Below are 20,886 nucleotides of genomic sequence, written 5' to 3'. Positions count from 1 at the left end.
TTTCTTCATGATTTGAGCCATTTTCAGATATTCAAATTCTATGATTCGGAGTGAGACAGGTGAGCTACATTTTTTGATGCAGTTTTTATAAGGCCTAGGCCTTATGATGAAAGGTAAAACCTCACCTCAAAACTTCATTTGGAAAATATTGTGAGCACGAGAAAGCTCTATGACGACCTTAGAATCAATTTCTATAGCCGATTATGAAATTTGCTGCTAAAAAAATAGTATAGATTAGCGGATTTGTGGATACTTTAGAATAAGGAGTCTCGATAATGTGTTATATGATACATACTGTTTTTAAAATTTTAAATCTTAAATTTTTTATAGCAATAATGATTAATTTGGAGATGAATAATTTGAAGGTTTTTGAACGCTAATGAATTTTGAGGTGAGTCTTTACTTTTTGTCCATAACGCCATGCTTTATTTCAACTTTCTTTATCTTTTTTTAATTATTTATTTATTTATTTATTTTTTATGCGCCACTTTACCGAATACCGTAAAGCCGCGGCCCTGCTCATATGGAGAAGGCGCATATTTTTCCATGTTCCAAATGCTATATTAAGTTGGTAAAATCAAGTCAAATTTTGCAGCAACACTCACCAATTTCTGGGACTAATAAGAAAAACAAATAAGAGAAGTCAAACTTCTTCTCCTATATCCCAAAACAAAAGCCCGCAAATAATGGGCTTCCAATAAGTAAAACATTTATATAATGGTGAGGCCGTAAACAATCAAATTGAAGTTCATTTCAAACTTTTTTTTTATGCTAAAAATCTTCAATTTGATTATCTCAACCTTTGAACGTAAAAGAAAATATTATCTCAACCTTTGAACATAAAAAAGAAAACGATTTCAAGTCTTAGAAACAATGCCTCTTACAACGTATTATCTAAACCATAAATTTCAAAATTTTAAACGTTTATGGATCTTCTCAATATACACTATTTTAAAAATTTTATAATTAAAAATAAAAATAAATATTTAGTTCATTATATAGATTTTTTTATAATGAAACAGCGTACTTCAACACTACTTGAAAATAGGCCTTACTTTGAGTGTTTAGGGCCTCGGCTTTATACAAAACCATACCCCCCATTAAATACCTTCCCCAAAAATTAACTCTTTTTCTCTCTCTAAATGACGTTGCCGTCACTCTCCGTCACGGCGCCGGTACTCCCAGTCTCCATTTAACACGGTCTCTCTCACTCTAACGCCGTCTCTCTCTCTCGAAAGTCTTAAAAATTGACCAAACGTTGCACCTCACTCACTAACACACTCTTCTAACGTCGTCTCCACACTTTCCCTCTGCTAACGCCGTCCTCTCTCGCTCTGTCTATCGCCAAACCCTAACCCTAACCCTAACGCCCCAATGGCGTGCGACGACGACGACGACGACTTCCCTCTCCTCCACGAAAAGACCCCGTCCTCCTCCAACCCCACCCCACAAACACTTGATTTCGCCGGAAAATGCCCCCCATTCTGCTTCCCCGACGACCCCCTCACCTTCTCCGGCGACCGGAAAACCCTGATACGGCCGGAGAAGCGCAAGGAGGCGGAGGATTCCGGCGACTCCTCCTTCGCGAAGAAACACCACCACCACCATCACAGCGGCCCCAAAATCTTATCAGTCTCATCGTCTTCGTGCTCAGAGATAAAGAAGGATAGAGAAGAATGGAGTGATTGTGCAATTAACAGTTTGTTGGAGGCGTACACGGAGAAGTATGTGGAGTTAAACAGGGGGAATTTGAGGGGGAGAGATTGGGATGAAGTGGCCATGGCGGTTAGTGCGAGAAAGGGGGGAAAGGGAGGGACGAAGAGCGTTGAACAGTGTAAGAATAAAGTGGATAATTTGAAGAAAAGGTACAAAGCAGAGAGGCAACGGATGGGAGGGAGTGGAATGAGTCACTGGCCGTGGTTTAAGAAGATGGAGGAGATTGTTGGTGGAGGAGGAGGAGGGGTGAAGAGTGGAGGAGAGGGAGAGGAGGCGGTAGAGAGAGAAAGGGTGGTTTCTAGTGGAGTGGTGAGTGTGGTGGGGAACAGCGGGAGACAGGCGAAGAGGTGAGTGTGTGTTTCTCGCTCTACCTCTCACTCTCTTCCCTTCTCTTTCCTTCTTTTTTGAAATCTATCTCTCTCTCTACAGTGGTGGGGTTTCTTGGTCTCACATTTATTGAAGTAATTGCTCTCTCTCTTTCTCTCTCTCTCTCCCCCTTTCCGGTTTTTCCGTTCTATCTCTATCTAGTGTTGGAGTTTTTGGTCTCAATATGGTTGGGGTTCTGCGCTCTCTCTTCAGTATTAGGGTTCTTAGTTTTTTTTTTTTAAATGTCTTGCTTTTTTTCTATCACTGACACACACACAGATACGCTCTCTCCTCTCTGATCTTGGGCATATGTGCTATATTTTTCCTGTTGTTTGGATTTTCGCTCTCTCTCTCTCTCTCTTGACCTAGCTAGTATGGGGTTTTGCGCGCTACCTATTTGGTGTGGGTTTAGTTTCTGTCTCTCTATTTGGACTTGTGCAGAATCTGGGGTTTTAATGTTGAGATTTTTGCTCTCTTTGAGCTCTTTTAGAATTTTGGATTTTGGGAGTGTACCGTGTGTGTTTGGTTGGGTGGTTGCGTGGGTGGGTGTGTGTGTCCTGCTCCCTCTTATTTCAGAAAGGTGCTCTCTCTCTCTCTCTGTGAAATTTGGAAATTTGAATTTAAATCTTGGGGCTTCTGCTCTCAGAAATGTGGATATACGCATCGGAATTCTGGACTGTCTATGCTTCTGGTTATGGAAATGTGGACTCCTCCTTTTTCTTTAAAGTTCAAAGTTTTGAAGTCCATGCTCCTATAGTTTCAGAAATTCATATTTGTTTGAGGATGGTTAGGAGAACCCAATTTGCATCCCGTTTACACCTCTGTCGAAACATCCTTCTTGATATTATCCTATAGGCAATTGTATGAACAGTTTTAAGGTTTTTCTGTGGAAACATTGACTCTTCTCACTCATTGCTTGGAAATATCCAATAATTGTTTTAGTATAATGGAAATCATGGTACATTTGGTTTTGTAATGTTCTCATTGATGTTGAAGAATTATTCGAGATATTAACTGGTTTTCTTGGTTCTGTTCCTGATCTCCACCCTCAAAGATACACAGTGGTATCACCCAACACCAGTGGGTTGCCAAATACATTAAAGACAAAGTCTTTATCAAACCCAAGATGGCGGAGAGTGGTTTTCAAAATCAGTGGGGCTGCATTAGCTGGAAATGGCTCTCAAAATGTTGACCCAAAGGTATATGAATTTAAACGAGTTACGTATCAAATGGGAGTATTTATATAATGATTAAAGTTTTGGATAGTGTTTGGTATCTAAGCGCTTATATTTAACTTTATTGCATTGATATTTGTAGGTGACCTCATTGATTGCTAGAGAAGTTGTAGCAGTCAATCGCCTTGGTGTAGAGGTAGTCTTATGAAAACCATGTTCTTGCCTCAAGATTTTTTAAAATAGTGCTGCATCTATTTCATTTAAGTTTGGGTTATTTGATTCCTACATGGGGTTCATGGGTTTAGCAAATTCGCTTTGTCTGATGGTTGTTTAGTGTGATATCACTCAGGTTGCAATCGTTGTTGGGGGTCGAAATTTCTTTTGTGGAGAGTCATGGACAGCTGCAACTGGCCTTGATAGGACTGCTGCCGACCAAATAGGGTAAGGATCAATTACCAAATTGCAGTGCTTTAGTAACTTTGATGATGTATTCTGTTCGTAGGGGTTTGCTTAAGGTTTCTTGTGTTACTTTCCAAAAAAAGAAAATGAAATGCCTTGTGACTCATTTATTCCCTTTTCAAATTCTAAAACTTGCTATTTCTGGTATGGTGGCATTGACATCCTGGCTGAAGCGTTTCCAATGCTCAGGAAGAAGCAATATGCTTCTTTTTCAATAAAAGTAGCAATAATCGTTGCAACTTTTTCGAGGGTTTTGTATTGGTGTAGTTCAAACTCGATTGATGATTCACACCAATGATCATGTGGAAAGCAAAAAAGAGGTGCTTGCTTTTTTTTGAGGGCACTGGGTTGTTTATGGCATCCACACTCAACAATTTCTTCTTTTGATTGTTTTTATAAGCAATATTCAACGTTTTGAGACTCGGCCGAGGCCACTCAGACTCAGCCGAGTAGGTTGTACTTAATATTTATAAATTTTATTTATACTAACGTGGCAAATTTTAGTCATCTATGTTTGAATGGCTCTACGGTTAGCCTTGACGAATACGTTTCCCCGGGATTGGGGTTCGAATCTCCCTAGCGACCATTACTTTTTGAAAGCTGTCAGTTGTCATATTTTTTTTATATGAAGAGGGTTCTAAATTACTTTTTGAAAACTGTCAGTTGTCATTTTTTTTTTGTATGAAGAGGGTTCTAAAAAGAATGGGGTTCGAATCTCCCCAGTGACGAGAACTTTTTGAAAGCTGTCATATTTTTTTTTATATGAAGAGGGTTCTAAAAAGAAAAAGTATCCCCGCAGGAATCGAACTCTACACCTCCTACAAATAGGCACCTTTATGTCGGGTAGGCTAACCCACATGCTATTAGCTTTTTGATAAAAAAACTGCCCACTAAGTTTATATATTATGTTTTTATGTTCATTTTCTTTAAAATAAAGTGACTGGACTTGTGCAAGTTACTCGGACTCGCCCAAGAACTCGCCTCGGCCGAGGCCGGTGTACCTTGGCCGAGTCGATTTTCTAAACATTGGCAATATTATTGAACTCACTTTAATTTGTAGTAAACCATACTCCAGAAATTGGGTGCTACCTTTGAAGAATAGGATTTTGGTTATTACTCTGTGCTTAAGATGTAATGAATAGGCTTGCGTGATTCATAATCTCTTTTTATTTGCATGAATGTTGGTATTAATCTAGACATTTTTGCTTGTTCACATAATGTCTTACTAGACAGATCTTCGACCACAATACTTAGACTGGCCTTCCTTCTGCCTGTGCCTGACATCTAAGGCTGCAGATTTAGGCTTCAGCAAATGGTCTTTAGCTACTATATGTGATCCCTAAACATGAAAACTGGACTGACATGGGGCCTTGGTTTCAGATTTGAAATAGTATATTCTTATGCAATTATGTAATTCCTAGAAGTATGCTTAGGAATTCAATGTTATCTTATAAATGATGAAAATGAAAAATATGCACGATCTTTCCTTCTTTATGACCTGAAAGATCGAGCCAGCATATAGTTATAAAGTTGAAGAACGTAAAGACAGATGTTAGGATTCTCTATATTTGGAATTTGATTACCCTAAATTAAACTGGTGACGTACTCCTCTTCTTCCTTTTTCCTTGTATTCCTGTTTCTACCAATGGCAGGTTTAACATCCTTCCTCCACTGATTTTCTTTAGAGCCAAAGGGGAATGATAGTAACACCCTATTGTACCTCTAAGTAATAAAAAGAGTAGATTGTCCAAATAAAAATTGCATTTTCCCCTCTTGCTCTTTGAATCAGCTTATTCCTTTGATATACTCAATGAGATTTGAGTTAACAGGAATTTCAACCACCTATGATTAGCTTGGTTCAGTTGGTTTTGTACTCATCTATCTTTGCTCTTCTATTTTATCTGCCCATTTTGTTTACATAACATACTGTATGTAATCTGTGGTCTCTTGTATTAAAGTAATATAAGGTTATAAGCTAGTCAATAGGAAATGAAATATGATGAGTATGGTGCTCCCTCACTGACAGAGGTTTATTGATTATTTTAGGACAATTATTGTCTGAGGTCTACCCAATGCTACATGCAGAGGCGTATAGTAGATTGATATAAGCATCCTGAACTCTCCCATAATAGAACCAGCTGCTGCTTATACCTCCATCTCAGTTCCTTCTTCCATTACCCTAGCTTGATGATGATTATCAACCTATTAAGTAAAAGAGACACTGTTTCTTAAATTAATTTTATTATATGAGTGGCTCTGTAATTGATTTTGTACATGTCTTTCTATGTATTCACATTTGTTGCATGCAAAGGATTATCTCCACAATGTTCAGGGCTGGGCCCTGGTTTGATGGATATTCTATTTTCCATTTCATCTAATCACAGCTCTTGTTGATGAAAGATTGTTCTATTAGATTTGTTTTTTTTCTAGCTTCTCTCTCTTTCTCTCTCTCTCTCTCTCTCTCTCTTTCTGTCTCTCTCTCTCTCTCTCCATTGAGTTCGTATTTTCTGCATGTTGAAATAATGCTCGGACTTCGGCCTGATTGGTTAATATTTTGATTTGCAACACTCCTTTAACAAGTTCCAATGCTACCACTAAACTACCCCTAAAAGAAAAACAGAAATAGATAATGCTGTGCTGCTTCCTTTAGAATAGGAATTGGATGTTGGGTGCATCACACTATCCTTTTAATCTCTGAATACTAGACGTTTAATTTTTGGAAACTTCAGCATTTGCTTTCTGTTTGTCTTTATTTTGTTGGATGCTATGAGAAGCTAATCGATATGGACAGCAACTAAGCTGAATAGCTTTTTTCTTCAAATGCATTGTGAAGCAAATTGGTCCTTACTTTACAAGGTTTGCTGCCCTATTGAAGGAATAAGAACTAGATGTTCAGAACCACATTATTTGTTGGCAATGGAATTTAGAATCAAATCATGATAATCAGATATTTTTATAGCCTAACTTGAAGAAATCTTATAAATTGAAGAATTAAACTAGAAAAGTTTGTATTAAGGGTAAAGTTTATATGGAGCCGAGGCTCTAAACAATCAAATTTGAGCCTACCTCAAAAATTTCACTAGAAGATGTTGTTTTGATGCTCAAATATCCTCAATTTGATCATCTCAACATCAAGATGCATGGACACGAGAAAAAAATGGATTTCAAGTTTTGGAAATAGTGTATTTTGTAACGCATTTTTGGACCGTCAATTTTAGAGATTTTCAAGTTTTCATAGATCTGTCGATCTACACTATTTTTTAAGCTTTAAACTTTATAAATAAAGATGGAAATATATTTTAAGGCTATTACAAAGATGTCCAGTATTGAAACTACATTTCTCGGCACTATCTGAAGGTAGGCTCTAAGGTGATTGTTTAGAGCCTAGGCTTTATGCAAACCGCACCCTTTTATTAAAGTGGCAACATTTTTTGTAATGTGACTACTTTGAGAAGTTCTCAGAATCGATATTGATGCGGTATTGATATGAAGTGTATGCTTGCTTTGTAATGCATTCAGTAGCTGGGCTGTTAATTTTCTCAAATTACTTTCACGTCACAGATAACGATCTAGAGATTCCACCATCATTTTGTTATCTTCGTAAAATATTATACTGGTTTGAATTTTTTTGGGTAATTTCAATAATTATTTGACAATAATGCAATTGCGTTGCAAACACGATAATATATATTTGAATTTGCATGGAATAATATACTAATCTGAATTTCCGCTGACTCTGACGATTTTCTATTCACAACTGATTGCACAAACAATCTGTAGCATTTAAATTCTTGAGAATGCAGAGATATGCTTGATGGTTTCTATAGCATGCACAGGAAGGTAGTCTGCTCTCTGTTCCCGAGACTGACTGGAGATGTAGTAGTTTGTACAGAAGGGCTGCCATGTCCTTACTGAGATAATGTTCAGCTTGGCTTGGGCGCCGATGGTGGGTGTCATTGCCCATGTAGGGTATCACATATCATGTTCATGCTGCATTGTCCCTCAATTCTTTTTATGGCTCTGCCCAACAAAAAAAAGATGATTGGGTTAATATATTTGGGATCCAGGTGGCTTTTGTTACTATCCATTACGCTAGTTGGAAAGGAAGTTTTAGATCCTCTTTTGTGGTGCGTAATTTGAGCACCTCAGTGTTATGAAACTCTCTTTTCCCCCTCCTCTCTTTCTCTCTCTCTCTCCCTTCCCCGCCCCCTCCATCAACCCCCCACAAAATAATATCTATTTTTTCTGAGAATTGTTCATACGTACTTATTTCTTTCTATGTTCGAGGCTTTTTTTTTTTTGGGTAAGAATCTATGTTCAAGGCTTTAAGTTACCTGTATGACATGAAAGCCTTTTGCAAGTTTATTCTTCTTGCTTTGTTTCTATTTTCTTGACAAAGTTAACCAACATTGCAATCTCTGCAAATGGCATCAGGATGATGGCGACTGTAATGAACTCCATATTGCTTCAGGCTTCCATTGAGAACCTTGGCACTCAGACTCGCTTGCAGACTGCTTTTAAGATGGCGGAGGTTGCAGAGCCCTACATTAGGCGTCGTGCTATACGACACCTTGAGAAAGGCAGGGTGGTCATATTCGGTGCTGGAACAGGAAACCCCTACTTTACCACTGATACAGCAGCTGCCCTTAGAGCTTCAGAGAGTATGTGGTCTCTCTCTCTCTCTCTCTCTCTCCAGAACCCAGGATTTTTGAACCTTTAACTTTGCAATAAGTTTTGGAAGTTAGCCTTCGAAAATTTATTGTTATAATTTTGCATACTGTTTTTGCAGTATTAGCCAGCTACCTGTGTGATGTGGTCTCAGAATGAGAATTTTGATGTGTTTCCTGTTTGTTTCCCTCAGTAAATGCAGAAGCAGTTCTTAAAGGGACAAATGCTGATGGACTTTATGATTGCGACTCCAGAAACAGTTCCAATGTGGGTTTCGAGCACATGTCATACCGAGATATGATATCCAGAGGTCTCTCTGCATCCATGGACATAACTGCAATCCATCTTTGTGAAGAGAACTGCATCCCCGGTTTATGATCTCTCTCTTTCTCTCTGAATATTTTTTTTATTGCTTGTTTTTATCTCATTAAATCATACTTTTTGGGATGTTCGATTTTTGAAGAAAATTCCTTTAAAATGATAAAAAGAAAACTGTATCTGAAATAATTTCCTGATGTCTGTTGCAGTTGTAATCTTTAATTTACTCGAGCCAGGAAACATTTCAAGGGCATTATGTGGGGATCCGGTAGGCATCCTCATCGATCAGTCAGCTAGGATTAGCTAATGTGTGACCCTTTCCCTTTCTTCCTTCTTTCCAAATCAAAGATGCAGTCAGATAATGAAGGACTTCGCTGGCTGCTAATCTTATCAGAACATTGATAATCCCAGCTTATTCGCATGGCCCTTATTATGGGTCAACACTGGATTAATACAACTTCACCCTATTACACATGTTTGGTTATTGAAGATGTACAGCAAAGAATTCACAGCAATGAGACCTCCCAGCAGTTTGATTACTGATGTGTGTGTGAGAGAGAGATGGAATGGAAATCACTGCAGAACCATTGGGTTGTGAACGACGAGAACTTTCGCTTCTGTGAATATGGATAGCATGGATTGTTAAGGCAGATCTGAAGGTCTCTGTATATGGAAAGACGTGTACTCTGAATTTTGGCTGTAAAGTTTCCAAAAACTCCCTAGTGAAGGCCAGTTGCAAGCAAGGCAGTGGCTGTCATGCCATTTGACTGTGGAGGGAGTTGTAATGCTGTACTCAAGGAAATGGTTGTAATTAAGGAAATGGTTGTAATCGCGGTTAATTCCAATAGACAGGGTTTGTGTTAGATATATAGAAATATTGAGTGTAACAGAAATCAGTGGAATGGATTAATGTTTTCTTGTATTCCCCAACAGTTAGGGGAAACTTGTATTAGGGATTGATTTGAATTTTGTTTGTCCTCAATTAAGGACTATACAATCCTTCGCTCTCTCTCGAAACTTGGTTCTAAAGACTCTCAAGGCCTCGTGAGTTCCTCCGAGCCTTTAGCCCTTTCTACTAATTTTTCAAAAGAAGGGTAAAAATACTGACTGAAGATTACCATTGCCCTGTGGACCTCTGTTGAACCACAGTCATTGGGGTCTTCACAAATACCATTTTCAATAGTGGAGGGTATGAGAGTTGCCCTTTGTTATATGGAATAAGTTTATAAGTTCTACCTTATGTAGAACTACGGATGCCCTTCAAAAATCCATCGAGAAAAGTAGTTTTAATGTTGAAAAACCTTGTGATTGATCATCTCGACATCGAGATGTATGACTATGAAAAATAAAAAGATTTAAAGTCTCGTATTTTACAACATATTATCTACATCGTCAATTTTTTAGATTTTCATATGTTTATATATCTATTTGATTTTAATCATTTTTGAAATTTAAAATTTTATAATTAGATATAAAAATACATTTTGAGATAATCCTAAAAAAATTTCATCAAAATTATATATCATAGTAAAATTTGAAGGTGCACCTTACTTCTACACCTACAGTATGTAAACTCACCTCTATACCCAAACTGCGCCCTTGTTATATTATTATTACGAAGGATTAACAGTACAGTATGCATCCGTATGCAAACTGCACCCTTGTTATATTATTACAAAGGATTAACAGTAAAGTGAAGTCCCATAGAGTCCCAGTTTATTGTGATATTTAAAATGGGAGGTAAACATTATTGGAGGGAAATTTTATCAAGAGGGAAAAATTATTAGGATTAGTGTTCTGAAAACCAGCAGTTTAATTCGGAATCCCCCGAGTCAAACTGAACTCGGTGAGTTATGGGGCTGATTCTCTCTTGGAATCATGCGAGTTGGGCCTGCACTCCCATTTCAAGCAAAACCAGAAAAAATGGGTAGTTTAGGTTGGTGTGGCAATGAGTCGCCAGACCCGAAAAGTTGATATGGGACCCAAATCCTGACCCGGACCCAACTTAAAAATTAAAATATTTATGTATTTAATTATATTTAAATATATTTCATATATTGGGACCCGAAAATATTACCGGACCTGGACTCAACTTGCCGGGTCCAATTTTTGAACCCATACTTGGACCGGGGTTGGGTCTACTCTATGAGTCCCGGGTCGGGTTTGGGTCCAGTGCCACCCCTGAGGTTCAGTCATGCTTTGGTCTCTTTTTGATGAAATATTTGATCCAAATCTATTTAAACCTATGTAATTGATCAATTTTGAACACAACCATCCAAAACAAGTTAGGCATATATATATATATATATATATATATATATATATATATATATATATATATATATATATATATATATATATTGGGTGCGGTTTCTATAAGGTTGCAATCTTAAACAATTCAATTAAGGCACACCTCCAAAATTTATCATAACATGTAATTTTGTTATAATTTTTTTTTTAGAATTATCTTAAAAATTATTTTCATTTATAATTAGAAAATCTTAAACTCCAAAAATGGTTAAAATCAAGTAGATCTACAAACATATAAAAATCTTGAAAATGGACGGTCCAGATGATGTATTTCAAGATGCACTATTTTTAGGACTCAAAAACTTTTTTTTTAATATTCATACATCTCGATGTCGAGATGATCAAGTAGAGGGTATTTTCAAAATTAAAACAACCTTTCCGATCGATTTTTGAGGTGCATATGTGATTCTACATTTTAAGGTTGCAACCTTATATAAACTCTTTCCATATATATATATATATTTATATTTATATATATATATTTTTTTTTCTTGAGATTTTTTCCATGGAAAGCTCATGAAATATTAGAAATATAAACTTGATCTGCCTTTCTTTGAATTTCTCCCTCAAAATGCAACAAATCAACTTGAAATTAGTTTTATATTGTTCGAATTTGATCTGTCTTACAAAGGCATGTGATTTGTTAGATCAAAGTCCTTGTTGGATCCGTCTAGAGTCATTGTCATCATCGTGAAGCCCTTTTGGATCAAAGCCCTTGTTTGATCTGTCCAGGGTCACTGTCATCATCGTCTAAGTCATTTCTCAACTAATTAGGGTAGCTACACAAATCCTAGCCCCCCATTTTGCTCTGTTAAGGGCCATACCCTTAGTAGATCCATTCCGGTACTGCGTGTCACTTCTGGAGAATGCTCTAGCATAAGAAGATACTTTAGATTCAAGATTCATGATAAGTTTTGGCAAATTTTTACGTTGGTTGCTTGCCTAACACAACCAAAGCTCCTATACTCGAGCATGGATCGGGTTAAGGAAAAATTTAAGGTCCTCATCCTTCTTAGACCATTAAACATTGTCCCAACGTATTCCTATAAAAGCCTTACAACATTTTTGGATCAAAATAAAAATATATTCAAAATTGGTTTTTTTTTGGTTTGATGTTTTTGACAATTTTCAATCTGTATTTGGGCTATTTTTCCTCTTTTTTATTTTTTATTTTTATTTTTTTATGTTTAGTTTTTGAGTTACCCAAGCTGATTGACCAGACTCAACGAGTCAGCTCATCAAGTGCGGACCTAGCAGGTGCTCAGTTTGGCTACCGAAGGTGGATTTTTAAACACTAATTGGGACATCAAGATGTATGAATAATAATAAAAAAAAGGAGATAAAAGAATTTCAAAATTTAAAAATATTATGTTTTGTAAAAAATTATATCTACCATCTATTTTACATATTTTAAGATGTTTATAGATATGTTTGATCTATATAGTATGTGGAATTTTAAGTTTAACAATTACAGATAAAATAAAATTTCAAGCTGGTTTCAATACTAGAATTACCTATCTAGACAAAATTTAGAGGTGTGCCTTACTTTATAGTATAAAAAATGCACCTTATATAGACCCCACCCTTTAGAAAAATAGAAACTATATGTCCTTTTCTTTATATAAATGATATGTATTCCCCATTTCCCAGCAGCCAGCAATAATTTCATTAGATGGGCTTTGACGAGGCGGTTTAGAGTATTTTATTTTTACTATTTTTTTTGAGTCATCTTGACATAAAATTTGTGAGATAAATTAGCTGCTGACGAGATGGCCTAAGGCAATTTAATTTTATTTTTTTTCCCAAGTCATTTTGATATAAAATTTGTGGTTTGGTGTATCTCAAATGGCTGTAACAAAAAATATAACAAAGAATTTCTATAATATAAAATCACCATAATACCCTTACAAGTGAAGGTGTATTTTGATAGTTTTATTTTATCAAGGTAACAAGCTATCCGTTGTGTCTATTTAGATTGGACAACAGGAGGAAGACAAACATATGTAAATGGGATAATATACAAAGAGATTATTTATTTGTTGTGCATGAATGTCGCAATTATTTTTGTTCTTAAATTTCAAAATGGGTGGTTGTAAGAGTCATTGAATAGACTCCAAGTTCCAAAACATGTATTGTTGCAAGAGTCATTGAATAGACTCCAAATTCCAAAACATGCACTCTCAGACTTCGTGACTCACCAAACCATCCAATTTGACATCTAATGAGTAAAAATAATTGTGACCTCTATATACAAATGATAAATGATCTCTTTGTAGGTAAACCCTATATAAATCTCTCTCTCAGGTGGAGCTTGCATAGGCGGCATATAAAAAGTGCACCCAATTAAAGCACCTGAAGAAATTTTTTTAATTTGCCTAAAAATATTCTGAATTCGTGTTTTTTTTAGTGACCTAAGTTTGGATTCTGAAGTTCACAACCAAATGTCTTTAAATTCAGACACTTTATAACTTGATCTTTTGAACCGCTTATTCACTAAAAAAATTAAACTAGTGTCCTCATTTTGGAACTTGAAGTTCCCAAACAAGTTTCTTAAAATTCTTATGGTTCGGAACTTGAAGTTCAATTGTAGGATCTTCGGCCTATTCACGTAGAAAATGAACAAGGATCCTTGGTTCTAAACAAAGGACATTTGTGTATTTTTTGAGTAAAAATTTTTTAAGAAACCAAGTTCCGAAAGAATTAATTTTCATAAAAAAAAAAGAAAAAAAATCAGTTCGGAACTTGTCCTAAATGTCACTCATAAAGGAAAAAACAGTTTTGAAAACTCTCACAAAAAAAAAAAAAAAAAAAACAAACAAACAGGTTTGGAACTTCAAGTTCCCAATGGAGGGTATTTATAAAAAATAACAATTTGGGAAAAAGGACGTAATCATAAAGGATGAGGAGCATTTTTTAAAGAAAAAGTTTATATAAATGTGAGGCTCTAACCAATCAAATCAGGGCATACCTTTAATTAAAAAAAAGTTATTTTGATGCCCAAATATCGTCAAATAGATCATCTCGACCTTACTATGCATGTACATGAGAAAAAAAATAGATTTCAAGTTTTGGAAATAGTGTATCTTGTAATGCATTTTTGGACTGCCAATTTTCAAAATTTCATAGATATGCTCGATGTACACTATTTTTGAAGACTTTAAATTTTATAAATAGGGATGAAAATATATTTTAAAGCTATTACAAAGATTTCAAGTATTGAAACTACATTCTTGACACTATTTGAAGGTGTGCTTTACTTTTTATTGTTTAGAGCCACGGCGTTATACAAGCCGCACCCAGTTTTTAAACCTTTAGAAATGTTTACAAAATTTTCCTTATATATATTTTTATGAATTATCTTCCATTTTCTGAATTTAAAGGTGGAATCTCGTTAATACTGGCGTTAAAGGTAATCGAGATACTATAGGGAATCCTCAAAGTAAAATACTTGCCGTGAATAAGGTTGTTATTTCCATGCATTCTTTTTGGTTTATTTTTGGGAAAAAGTTTATATAAAGTTGCAACTTTAAAATGTAGAATTACAGATGCACCTAAAAAATCTATCGAAAAAGGTTGTTTTAATGTTGAAAAACTCTCTAATTGATCATGTTGACATTGAGATGTATGGATATGAACAAATAAAATAAAAATTGACTCCTAGAAATAGTGCATCTTACAATATATTATCTAGACTGTCAATTTTTAAGATTTTCATATGGTTATAGATCTACTTGATTTTAACCATTTTTAGAGTTTAAAATTTTATAATTAAATATGAAAATAGATTTTTACATAATCGTAAAATTTTTTAACACCAAATATATATGTTATGATAAAATTTGGAGTTGCGCCATAATTGGATTGTTTAAAATTGCAACCTTATAGATACCGTACCCTTATTTTTACTACTATTACTACTGTTGCTGATATTATTATCATTATAATCTACCCCCATCAACACACGATTTCCATAGGGAAATGTTCTATTACTCACTATGGTGATTGAGTGTGCACAAACGTTCAAAATATAAGTTCTTGAACTGTTCGACAGACTTTAGGTTTGTCGGATTTTACATCAAATCGCTAAAGATAATTGAACCTCTATATACAGAAACTCGATTGGTCTTATAATATACATTCTCGTTTCAAGATAAGGGAATCGTTAAATCTTTTTCAAGTATCTAGTATTTATAATATATTAGTGAGAGTCTCATAACATTCTTGATACTCAATTCCTACTAAGGGTAAGGGCTCCTCCCCCCCCCCCCCCCCCCCCCCCCCGAAACACACACAAAAAGAAGTATCACAAATATTTCCAATATATTGTGATATTTTCAATATAATAGTGGAATCTTAGAGAAGGACACTTCAAACTTTTAACTTCCCATCAAACTTAATTTATCAGAAGGATGCAGTTTCTATAAGGTTTTGGATTGAAGAAAAAAAATAAAGCCCCACTTTGAAATATTGTCCAGAAAAACACTTTGGGCACGAGAAATTCTTGTGTGGTTCCCTGGAAATGGGACTTCTGGGAAATGTGTATGGTGGAATTGATATCTTGGAATTGACATTTCCTGGAAGATTCGTGTTGCTGTTTGGATGACATCTGATAGAGACCTGGAATATCCATTTTCACTGTTTGGATTGCTTGGAAGATGTATCATCATGAAATTAATAAATTTTCATTGTTACATTGTTGTTTTTTAAAATAACCATTCTCAATGTTGTGATTATTGTACTTACTAATTGTTTAGGTCCTTCTTTCTAGTGTTTGTCCGAGTGAGGAATAAATGATGACATTTCAAAATTACCGAGTTTGTTTTATGATATCTAACCATAACCAATATTTGAGGCAAAAATTGAAGTTTTTTCTTTCAACAAGTTTAAATATAGGGTGCTGTTTGTATAGAGCCGAGGCTCTAAACAATCAAATTAGAACCCACTTTTAAATAGAGTCGAGAAATAATGTTTCAATACTGGAAATCTTTGTGATAGTCTTAAAATATATTTTCATCTCTAATTATAAAATTTAAAGCTCCAAAAATAGGGTAGATCGAGCAGATCTATGAAAACTTGAAAATCTTGAAAATCTTGAAAAGTAACAGTCCAAAAATGCGTTACAAGATGCACTATTTCCAAAGCTTGAAATCCATTTTTTTCTCATGTCCGTGCATCTTGATATCGAGATGATCAATTTGAAGGTATTTGGACATCAAAATAATATCTTCTAGTGAAACTTTTGATGTGGGCCCTAATTTGATTGTTTAGAGCCTCGGCTCTCTATAAACTTTTGCCTTAAATATGATATCCATACTTTCGACTCCTTCACTCCAACATTACATTCTAAAAAACATGTGCATTCAAACGTTAACATCATAATTATAATAAATAAATAATAATATAATATAATTTGATTAGTTTTAATATGATATAAGAATAATAATAAGAATAATAATAATAATAATAATAATAATAATAATAATAATAATAATAATAATAATATATTATAATACAATACAATATAACAATTATAATTACCATCATCATTATTATTCAAGCTTTATCCCAATTCATTGCAGTCGGCTAATTATAATAATTATATAATAATACAATATATTTTATTGCTATTAATACAATATTACAATACTAAAAATATCATAATTAAAATATAAATATTTTAATAGTAGTATAATGTAATATTAATATATTAAGCTAATAACATAACATTATAATAAAACTACACTTAAATGATTACTATTTTAGTAATAAATATTTTAAATAATAAAATTAATAACAATAGTAGTAGTAATATATATTAATTGTAACACTAATAACATTGGGGTTTGTGTGTTTAACTTTGATTTCCAAAAAATGTCAATTCAACCTATTTGGGTGGAATTGAAATTTTTTAAAATTTTGCTTAAATGAGGATACATAACTCTATGCAAAAATGCCAATTCCGTTTTTGAAAGGAAATAAAAAAGGTCAGGTTGTTTCCATGGAAATAGGACTCAAGGAGTCCCATTTTCAGGGGAACAAAACGGGCCTTACAAGGCCTCTAAAATCTATTTCCACGCTGATTATGAATTTTGCAGCTCTAAAAATAGTATAGATCTTGTGGATCCATAAACATTTGAAAATGATTTCAGTAGATAATGTCTTACAATATATACTATTTTAAGGTTTGAAATTCTCTGTCTTTCTTTTTTTTACAACCATAATGATCGAAGTTGAGATGATCGATTGGAAATTTGATGACACGGAGTTTTGAGGTGAGGCTTTATTTTTTGGGTGTGGTTTTTATAGAGCCTTGGCTCTAAAGAATCAAATTAGAGCCTACCTTCGAATAGTATCGAGAATGTGGTTTCAATACTGGAAATCTTTGTGATAGCTTTATAATGTATTTTATCCTTATTTAGAAATTTTAAAGCTTAAGAAATACTGTAGATCAATAGATCCATGAAAGCTTGAAAATCATGGTAAAAAAATGTGTTATAAAATACACTATTTTCAAAATTGGAAATTCATATTTTTCTAATGTCCTTGCATCTTGATGTTGAGATGATCAATTTGATTATATTTGGTCATCAAAACAATCTCTTCTAATGAAAATTTTGAAGTAGTCTCTAATTTGATTGTTTAGAGCTTCGGTTCTATATAAACTTTTCCCTTATTTTTTTTCATAGAACTTGGGCTTCTTTTTACCTTTCAATCAAAAAGGAAAAAGTACCTCCAAAGATTAATGTCCATATTTATCAAATACAATAAAACATGTAAAAAATAAGTGATATCAATAAAAGGAATTATTTAGCAAAGTACTTTGGGAATTGACGCAGATAATAATGCGCCACACAAAATTAAAAATGTTTGAGCGGAACAAAAGGGAAAATGAACAAAATAAAAAATACTAGTTGGATTACGTGCATTGTACGTAAGATTGAAATATGAAAATTTATAAAACATATAGAAGTCCCTAGTAAAAATATAAAAATTAATCATGAATTTTAATAAATTTTAAACATCACATTATAAAATATAAATTTATTAAAAAATTTCTAAAAGATACAAAGTTGAATTGCTACTTTGTTGTAAAGACAAAAAAAATATTTTCTAACATTCTAAAGTCTATAATAATAGTAAAAATTGGTTATAAATAATTATGGATGCATAATAATTTATAAAAGTATATTTAAAATTTTGAAATAATGATATATAAAGTTTTAAAAAAGTTAAAATATTTTAAAATTAAAATTGATTAATTTAAAATATAAACTTCATTAATTTAAACTATTTATATTGCGTATGTTGATCTATCATTCATGTCACTCTAAGATGAGCACGAGATCGTATATCTCTACATTTATCTTTGCTCAAAGAACTCTTATGAATTGAGTGGTTTCTAGGGCTACAACCCATTTCCTATTATTGCATAGTATTACTACAAATTTTGAATATGCATTGAACACTGATTTGGTAAAATCATATAACATTTAGTATATGATGGATTTCTAGAGTTATAATCTATTTCTTGTTATTACATAATATCATTATAAATGTTAAAACACATGCTTAGAATTATTTGGGTAATGTATGCGACGAATACAATATCTCTTGAGGCCTAGCATATTTTGGCATGTATTTACATGAACATTAATATAATTCTTAGAATAATGATATTTTACGTTAATATGAAATCTTTTAATATTTTTTCACAATAGAGAAAAATATTGTCGTAGATAAATATTGCACTACATAATAGTGAACGTATCTTATTTGATTTCATGGAAGTACAATGATTAAAAAAAAGAAAATATAATATGCGTGCATGGAGTCAATTTCATTGATTTCGATAAATATTGCACTACACAAAAATGATCATATATTATATAATTTCATCAAGATCTAACATGCATGATGAAAAAAAAGAACATAGTATGCGTGTATGGGGAGAATTCCATTGATTTAGTGGTAGTTTTCATGGGTGCATGGATACACCATCACAAATAAGTAATTGGTCAATGGTTTTATCAATAGTTTTATTGAATATTATTGCAAACAATGAAAAAATTATATTTTTATTTTATTAATTTATTACTATTACTACTGTCTGGTACCTTTAGAGAGCAAATAAATGATTGTTTTTGGTTTATGTGATCGAGAAAATATGGAGTGAGGGGTGTGGAGAAAAAATGTTGGGGCTTCTGGATTTCCAGTTGGGAAGCTATTAAAAAACAAAAGTGAAAACATAATTACTCATTGCACGATTTGGCTATGTTTGACAAAATAAAATCTAATTATTTAATTTATTTAAAATTTGAATAAAGGCCTTGCGCACTATGTTTGACAAAACAAAATCTAATTATTCAATTTATTTAAAATCTGAATAAAAATCTAATTATTCAATTTAACAAAATCTAATTATTCAATTTATTTTAAATCTGAATAAAGGCATTGCCCACTATGTTTGACAAAACAAAATCTAGTTATTCAATTTATTTAAAATCTGAATAAAGGCATTGCACACTTTTCATATATTTAAATTATATATTATTGTGACCGGAAAAGTTTATATAAGGTTGCAATCTTAAAATATAGAATTTCATATGCACCTAAAAAATCCATCGTCTAATTGATCATCTCAACATCGAGATGTATGAAAATAAAGAAAAAAAAGATTTTGAGTCTGGTAAATAGTGCATCTTGCAATACATTATCTAGACCGTCCATTTTCAAGATTTTCATATGTTTATGATATGCTTGACTTTAATCATTTTTGAAGTTTAAAATTTTATAATTATTTATAAAAATAGATTTTGAGATAATCTTAATTTTTTTTTTTTACCAAAATTACATATTATGATAAAATTTGGCGGTGCGCATTAATTGGATTGTTTAAAATTGAAACCTCATGGAAACCACGACCGATTGTGATATATATATTTTTACGCATGTTTGGCTGGAAAGCCGTATCTCACAATTTCCGGAGGTTGAACAAAGGGTTTTTCAAAAGGGTAATTGAAAGGCTCTACAGTGCCCACTAATCTATCCTTTAGTTTGTGAAGAATTCACCTTCACATTTTAAACTAAATATCAAAACACAAAACAACACGAAAGAAATTTGGTAAAAACAACCATAAAAAAAAACTTCAAGAAAATGGGCTAAAAAAAGTACACAAAAACCCAAAGAACATGATTGTAAAACCACCAAACAAAAATCCAATAAAAATTCGGTAGAAACAAAAAGTAAAGCAAAATTGCATGGAAATCACTAAACAAAAACTAGTTAAAATTGGAAAGCATTAAATAAAATCCAAAAAAAAGAGAGAGTAAAAAACAAAATAAAATAAACAAGAAACCCAAAGAAACTTGGATAAAAAAACTGTAAACAAATCTCAAATATAAGAACTAAACATTCTCTATTTTTCATTAAACCAATTCTCAATTACATGGTCATAATGTTGAACTGTCCTATTAACTGCGTACACATATTTGAAGATCACAAATGCAGCACCGCTTACCCCATTGCTAGGTTTAGAGAGAGAAAATCGGACCCAAAAAATACCCATGTCAAACCTCGGCTCTCAAATGGGTTCTCTTTGTGAAGTGGAATGGGCTTTTCCCTTCGTGAAAGACGGAATACAAGTCCTACCTGTTTTTCGATACTGATTTTGGGGTAATATTTTAATCTTATGAGATTTGTTAAGCCCAATGCTTTAACCAAAAGAATATCCAAATCTTGTAATCCGAATATTTTGTGCTTATCAAACATACCTGAATTATGAATTTTTTTGGGTAAATACTAGAATTACGAATTGTTATTGACAAAATAACCAGAAGAAAAGATAATCATTTTTTTATACGAAGTAATCAAACT

The 20,886-nt window shown here is 33.3% G+C and overlaps 1 protein-coding gene across 6 annotated transcripts; it reads left to right on the top strand.

Annotated features, from left to right (window-relative positions):
• Positions 1-1,220: 1,220 nt before the first annotated feature.
• On the top strand, positions 1,221-9,699 carry LOC18434064 (aspartate/glutamate/uridylate kinase family protein). Of its 6 annotated transcripts, none has more exons than XR_016042001.1 (7): positions 1,221-2,063; positions 3,137-3,281; positions 3,400-3,453; positions 3,607-3,698; positions 8,151-8,384; positions 8,578-8,754; positions 8,912-9,699. XR_016042001.1 is itself a non-coding variant. In XM_006844139.4 (7 exons), exons 1-7 carry the CDS (start codon positions 1,375-1,377, stop codon positions 9,007-9,009), a joined length of 1,482 nt encoding a protein of 493 aa, XP_006844202.1. In that variant the 5' UTR covers positions 1,221-1,374; the 3' UTR covers positions 9,010-9,699. The 6 variants fall into 6 exon arrangements, 4 of the variants coding, with proteins under 4 accessions (XP_006844202.1, XP_011623287.1, XP_088704906.1 ...); XR_016042000.1 differs by having other exon boundaries at positions 3,592-3,698; XM_006844139.4 differs by having other exon boundaries at positions 8,151-8,377.
• The last annotated feature ends 11,187 nt before the right edge of the window (positions 9,700-20,886 follow it).

The sequence above is a fragment of the Amborella trichopoda genome, chromosome 10 (assembly GCF_054954075.1).
Source record: "Amborella trichopoda isolate Santa Cruz 75 chromosome 10, AtrichopodaSantaCruz75HAP2 v2.0, whole genome shotgun sequence".
In the NCBI taxonomy this organism is placed as follows: domain Eukaryota; kingdom Viridiplantae; phylum Streptophyta; class Magnoliopsida; order Amborellales; family Amborellaceae; genus Amborella; species Amborella trichopoda.
This window is presented reverse-complemented; position numbering and strand designations above follow the sequence as displayed.

Bases quoted from the DNA above. Each gene is read 5' to 3' on its own strand.
- LOC18434064 (XM_011624985.3), top strand. From the start codon at position 1,375: ATGGCGTGCGACGACGACGACGACGACTTCCCTCTCCTCCACGAAAAG. The intron at 3,282-3,399 runs GTATATGAATTT...TGATATTTGTAG, and splicing joins CTCAAAATGTTGACCCAAAG to GTGACCTCATTGATTGCTAG. The intron at 8,755-8,911 runs GTTTATGATCTC...TGTCTGTTGCAG, and splicing joins TGAAGAGAACTGCATCCCCG to TTGTAATCTTTAATTTACTC.